The sequence below is a fragment of the Coffea arabica genome, chromosome 7e (genome assembly GCF_036785885.1).
Source record: "Coffea arabica cultivar ET-39 chromosome 7e, Coffea Arabica ET-39 HiFi, whole genome shotgun sequence".
In the NCBI taxonomy this organism is placed as follows: Eukaryota; Viridiplantae; Streptophyta; class Magnoliopsida; order Gentianales; family Rubiaceae; genus Coffea; species Coffea arabica.
Window position 1 is genome coordinate 45,622,176 of NC_092323.1, and position 7,203 is coordinate 45,629,378.

General features: G+C 36.3%; 1 protein-coding gene across 1 annotated transcript; it reads left to right on the forward strand.

Annotated features, from left to right (window-relative positions):
* The first annotated feature begins 2,008 nt into the window (after nt 1–2,008).
* Nucleotides 2,009–4,393, forward strand: LOC113700908 (putative late blight resistance protein homolog R1B-16). Its single transcript, XM_027221334.1, has one exon. It carries the CDS (start codon nt 2,009–2,011, stop codon nt 4,391–4,393), a length of 2,385 nt encoding a protein of 794 aa, XP_027077135.1.
* The last annotated feature ends 2,810 nt before the right edge of the window (nt 4,394–7,203 follow it).

The following is a 7,203-nucleotide window of genomic DNA, read 5'->3' on the forward strand; positions in this document are numbered from 1 at the left end:
TAACAAATTGTTTGAGTACAATATCGAAATTAACGCAGAAACCATTACATGAATGTCGTGATCTTAATGCTCACGTGACTGCAAATTTGACCTGGAAATGGGAGGAATCTATCTCCAATTTGGTCATTAAAAAAAAAAGCAACCAAATTGGTACCACTAATAAAGGACCAGATTGATCAATACCTTAGTTTCAAGGGACGAAAATGATAAATTTGACCTTGGTCTTGGTCTTTGTTTGGCAGGCACTAATGAAGTTGCTGGGAGTGTGAACAAGATAATTTCATCGCTTCTGCAGTTCTGCTGCACCATATCTTCTCTGAACAAGATAGTCTCTTCCAATATTTACACCAAAAAAGTAAAAAAAAAAAAAAGTTCCAGCCTATTTTTTGTTTGCTATTGTTAGAAGAGAAAAGTGTAGATCCTGAACTAATTTTATTCAGTGGTTAAACCACCAGATAGAAATCTGATATCAGAGTGAAAAGAAGATACCGGAATGGAGGTCCCCTACTTACCCATGAAAAAAAGAAAAATAATGGACGTCCCCTCCAGCAGTAACACTAGTTGATCTGATTTTGCTTTATACGACTATCTGCAATCGCATCACATCTCCTCCAGCACTAGTGCTAGTTGCTTTGATCTCGCTTTAGATTGTCTTGCCAAGTTCCCGGTCTCCTCCAGCACTATCTACAGGGAACTCGAGTACCTGAAGAAGAAGGTAAGATTATTGAAAACCTTTTTTCTGTATGTCAAAATGTGTAGGAGGAGGAGGAACCATGAAGCGCTTTTGGAGCATGATCAGGAGCACAAAGATAATACTTTGTCTGAAAGTTTGAGACGTAGTATTATTTGCTTCAGAATTCAAGATGTGGTTATCAGGATGATTCATGATCTTCGTTCTGCTTATCTTCTATTCAAACATTCTGGTGAGTCAGATTTTGGCATCATAGATAGTGCGGCGACCAGATCCCGGGAAAATATCATACTTTTTCTTGGGACAGATGTCAAGAAATCATGCAGCATCATCTTCTTCGACTGTTACTCACCGGCAGATCCACGACTAGTTATGGATCTTATTGTGTCCCTTTCACAGACTCTGAAAGACTTTTGTTCCTGGAAGCTAATGGATATCATTAGACACAAGCTAATGCTCTTAAGGAATCTCATTGGCTTTGTGACAATGCGAGGTGTTGAGTGTATGCAACTGACAGATCTCTTCAGTCAAGTTGCAGTTTGGGCTGCACGCCTATTTTTTGTATGTCAGTTTGGCGGATATGATAAACAAGTGGTCAATCAAATGGAATCCGAAATTTCTCAGCTGATACTTAAGAAGATAAATCCTCTTGATCCTCAAGTCCGAGAAACTTACATAGATGTCCTGACAGCTTCAAAGAAACAATCAAGATCATCATGTGCTTTTGCCCTTGAGGAGAATGGGTGTCCAGTTGTAGTTCAATTTGTTGAGTCTCTCCACCATTATCTTATGGATCTACCGGGATACCATGCCAGTTTTCAGGTTCCAGTTAAGGATCATATTCTAAAACTCCATCAGGGAATAAGTTACTTGAGTACCCTTCTCAAGCAAGAGGAGAAACTAGATGATGAAATGAAGGATCTTCTTGGACTTGCAGTCTGTGATGCAGGAATTCTGATCTTCTCCCTTTCTGTCAATGAAATCAAAGAAGGCTTGCCCAGGGAAACATATCTTAGGCTGTTTCATTTGCACAAAGTTCTCAAGTATATGATGGCAGATCTTGCACACAATTATCTGGTAACATCACCATATTCATCATGTAATTATCGTAGATCCAATGAGTTGGGCTGTATGGATTTTTTCCTAGAAGATCTCCAGGAACTAGTAAGGTGTGATGAGGCTGATGATTCAAATGTTGTCCGATTGGATAGAATCCAACTGGTCCACAAAGATCTCGTATTCTTAAGATCTGTCCTTGAGAATATCAAGGAGCAGCGCTTTCAGAATGGAAAACTCCAAGTTTTCTAGAGTTATGTTATGGAGGTTGCATATAAGGCAGAGTTATTGATTAACTCGACACTTGTTGGTGATAAATGTGAAGATTCTTTGGATGCTATTGCTAGAGATATAAATCTTCTGAAGATTGAAGCCCTGGAGATCAATAATGGTCAAACCCAGAGAGTTAACAAGAATTCCATTCACATAGCGTCACAACTTGCTGTCGCCGTACACAATGAGGATCTCGTGGGTCTTGATGACAAGGTGAAAACTATCATTGATCGACTTACGAGAGGATTAAAGCAGTTGGATGTTGTTCCCATTGTGGGTATGCCTGGGCTTGGTAAGACCACATTAGCCAATAAAGTTTATACTGCTTCTTCAGTTAGGTCATATTTCCATGTTCGTGGCTGGTGTTGTGTTTCTCAAACATATAGCAAGCACAGTTTGTTTGTTCAGCTTTTGTGTAGTATTCATTCTAAGAGTCCAGACGAATATCTTAAGATGGATGAAAATGATTTGGTTCAGAAGCTAAAGCAAGTTTTGCTGAGAACTAGGTATCTCCTCATTTTAGATGACTTGTGGGATGTTGAGGCATGGAATTTGTTGGAAAACTCATTGCCAAATGATGTCAATGGAAGCAGGATTCTTTTCACCAGCAGATTCCAGGATTTGTCTTTGCAATTTAAACCTGGCAGCGAGCCTTACCATCTCTGCCAACTTACTGACGAAGAGAGTTGGGCATTGCTACAGAAAAAGCTATTTGACAAAGAAGGTTGTCCTCCAGAACTAAGTGAAGTTGCATATCGAATAGCAAAAATTTGTAGGGGCTTACCCCTCACAATTGTCCTTGTTGCTGGAATTCTTGCTACTATTGCACAAGATAGTTGGGAAGAAGTTGCAAAAACTCTAAACTCTGTTGTCCTTCAGGATGAATACTGCATGAAGACAGTTGAGCTGAGTTATAGTCATTTACCGGATTATTTGAAGTCATGTTTTCTATCCTTTGCTGCATTTCAAGAAGATGGGGTTATTAGTGTCCGAAAGTTGTTATGGCTTTGGATCTCTGAAGGATTCGTGCAACAGATTGAAGGAAAGAGTTTAGAGGAAGCGGCTTACAACAACTTGATGGGTCTAATTAATAGAAGTTTAGTTGTGGCTAACAAAAAAGGAGCCATGAATGGTGCCAAAACCTGCCAACTTCATGATTTGGTACACGAGTTTTGTGTGAAAAAAGCCGAAGAAGAATGTTTTCTACATATTATTCATAGTTGGAAAGACCCTTTTGGTCTTACTGGACCAAGCAATCCCCACCGAGTTTGTGTTCATGATACCAGGAAATTGAAGAGTTGGGAGTTAATGCTACTTTTTCCCAATTTACGCTGTTTGCTCTTACTTGGAAATCAAGAGGAGGATGGGGGGATTTTGTTACCTAAACTTCTTAGAGTGTTGGATTTGGGGGTTTTGAATTTTAGGAAATCATTTCCGATGGAAGTAGTATTGCTTGTTCACTTGAGATACCTGGTGCTCTGTCGAATACGATCCATCCCATCTGCAATAGACAACCTCTCAGGGTTGAAAGTTCTTATCGTACGAGTGCCGCTTTCTGATGTTGAGCTGCCGGAAACTATTTGGAACATTAATACATTGAGTTATCTCAATATTAAGAAATTGGAATTTGCGACTTGGGGTTTCATTTTTCCAGATGGAAATCTTGAAGTATCCCCTGATTTAGATCATTTAGACACTTTAAACCTTGCAATTGATACTGCAAAAGATACTTGCAAAAGACACTTGCAAAAGATACTGAAAAAGTTACCAAGCATCCGTAGGCTAAAATGTTGGAGACCATATCGTTTACAAGCAGCTCTCAGAAATTGCGACAAGATTCTTGTGTTTGACTGTTTGAATCAACTACAATCACTTTGTTTGACTGATTTTGGTGGATATGGATTTAAATTCCCATTGAATTTGAAGAAGTTGACTCTCAAATGGAATTATCAGCCATGGAGTGAAATTTCAACAGTTGGAAAGTTGCCTCACCTTGAAGTGCTTAAATTACTGAGGAAGTCCTTTGTTGGGAAAGTATGGGTAATGAAAGAAGGGGAGTTCCCTAACCTCCGAGTCTTGCAATTGTCAGGGTTGGGCATTCGCAGATGGACCGCATCTTCTGGTAATTTTTCTCGTCTTGAGAAATTGGTCGTGCACAGCTGTTGGAATCTGGTAGAGGTCCCTTCTTGTTTAGGGGACTGTCCGACTCTTGAAATGATTGCGGTGGTAGGTTGTAGTGTGTTTGTTGTAAATTCTGTAAATCAAATTCGGCAAGAACAGATGGATGGGGGAAATGTGGTTCTAAAGATGGTGATTGAAGATAGTTCTGAACCATCTTCCTCAGAAGACGAGTCGAGTTCCCAAGAAGGATAGTCAACTCTCTCAGAAGCAGAGGAGATTTCCTCAAAAACAGTCCTTTTCCATTCTCGACAATGGTGAAGCATTCGTGTCCCATTCTTGTGGAGTGGGATTCCGCTCATCAGGTCAGATAAAAGCCCATTTGCATATGTTGAACCATTCATGTCTCTTTTTTTCATCTAATTATATGTTGAATCAGCTAAATGATATTATTAATTCATGTTTATTGAAGCAATTTCTGGTCGCCTCCAAATTCTTTTCTTTCTTTTTTTTTTTGTGTGGACCTTACGCTTCTATATAACTTTCTTATTTCATGCATTAACCAAACCAAATGGGGTTTCTATATAACCTTGTTCTTTTCCACCTTTTTATTTCACATACATCACATCACAAAAAGTGCTACAATAATTATTTCAAATAATATTTCAAATAATACCCTATCCAAACAAATCCATTGTTTATATAAGAATTTTTAGTCCCAATTTGTGAAATCTTCTTCTTGTTTCAATTATATATTATATGTATGTATGTATGCATGTGCTACATATGTGTGATTGTGCCCTCAATTGATTGATGTGTTGAGACAGACCAACAAAAAAAAACTGTGTTTTGTTACTTTTCAACAGAGAAAGGGCATAGGACTTAATAGTATAATTTTGCGTCAATACTTGACCTTTATAATTTGCATGACATTGTTAATATGAAAAGCATGTTTCATTGACATTGAGATCTAGAAATAGTTTTAAATATCTGAAAACATGTGTCTTTCTTCACTATATTTTGCTGAAGCACAAACATTTTTATTACTCAATAAACAATATTTATTCTAAAGGAAGCAGTTTTTCTTAATTTTTTTTAATGTTGCTTCATGTTTTATTTTCCAGTTAAGTGGTGAATTGCTCGAACTAATCAAAATGACAAATCAGAGAAACTAGATGACTTTTTTGGTTGGGTGATCTGTGTTCCTCTTCATTCAACTGGTGTGGTACTGCAATTATTTCTTCTCATCACACTAGAAAAGGTTGAAGACTGCGAGAGGTCCCTTCTTGTTTAGGGGAATATGGCGAGTCTGTTTCAAGTTCTGTGAAGCAAATTCTACAGCAGGGAATGGGAGCAGAGTTGAATTTCTCAGAAGCAGAGTCCTATGCCTCAGTTTTATGTATAATTATTCATGTTTCTCCTAACTTCTTACGATGGTGAAGCATTCATGTCTCATCATGATCTGCATATGTTTCTTGAAGCAGTATTAGTACCTTTTCAACTCTTTTGTTTGAACCTGCTGCAGACATATAAATTTGTGATTTGTGATTAATCAATCCAATAATATTCTGTTTGGATTGTGAATTATTAGAGATATTTTTACTGTAGCACTTTTTGTGATGTGATGTATGTGAGATAAAAAGGTAATTGGGAAAGTAAAAAGGTGTATTGGAAATTATAATGATGATGTAAGCAAATAAATTTGGGAAAATAAAGCCCAATCCAAACAAACCCAGATGTTCTTCATGTTCTTTTCTTGTTTGAGGTTCGATATGTTTGTATTTCATCATCCCAATTTGTTGAATCTTCTTTGATGCAGCTGAAATCAATGTGATACTTAAATGTTCAAACCAGCAGAGCGATACATACAATTGTAACTTGCTTTATTTTTCCTCAATAAAGAACCATACACTCAATTTATAGATACGTTAAAAGGTACAATAACTGTTTTGCAATAAATATCAAGTGGAGACACCGAAAAAAGAAATCATACACAGATTGTGTTACATTTCAATAGAGAAATGGCATAGGAACAAAATTGAAAAATTTTGCTTCAATTGTTCTCTTATATATGGAACCCATGTTTCATTGGCAGTGAGATCTAGATAGAGCTTTGTACATCAAGCCAAAACAGGAAAATCTGAAAACATGTAGGAATATGTTATCTTTATATGTGCCTTTCCCAAAAACTCTTGAAAAATTCCAATCCAAACAAGTTCTTAGAATTTTGAAGTTCATCTTCCATTACTGTAAAGGTTTTATTCCACTTTGCACCCTCGAAGTTCTTTTTATTTTCACTTTGCTCCTCAATGTTTTAATTACAAAACTTTACAACCCCTTTTGTTTTCTTTGCTTTTCTCTTTCTAGGAGAAATCTTAATGTCACAAGGCAAAAGGTAAAGAGAAGTTCTTAAGAGTTGAATTAAAAATCTCATAATTATCCAACTAAAATCTCCACAAGCTGAATTGGGGCTTGAGACGATACTTGTATTAATGTCATGCATTCGACTTTCGACCAATTACTAAACTTATTAAAAGAAACACCACAAGATTATGCATTGTCAAACAGAACGTATATGTGTGAACAACATATAGATTAATTTTAGTCAAATTATTAAATTGGGACTAAGAAGACCTTAGTTTAGTAACTAAGTTTGAAATCTCAAGGTTTAGAAGTTTCGGGTTCAAATCTCCTTCTCTCTCCTTACTTCTTAAATCCTACCCAATTTCTGCTTAAAAAAATAATAAAAAAAGAAATACTTCAAATTGGCAGCATGTAGAACTTTAAAATATATAAAAAGAACACAAAGTGTCAAAGTAAAACAAAAAAATCAAAATTCAAAGTGATAAGTATATTACAAGATTAAGCTTCACATTTTTTTCACAAGCTTAAACTTCACTAGTGAAAAATGAATTTAGTACTAATGCACAACAAATGTAACTTAATCCTTTCTTTATAGAACTGCGAGCCATTTTCTACTATTTCATTTTTTGAGCTAATAAATTTATAGCCAAAAAGGGCAAAAAGTTTAAAATAAAAGAAATAAAAAGGCTTTCAAATAAATA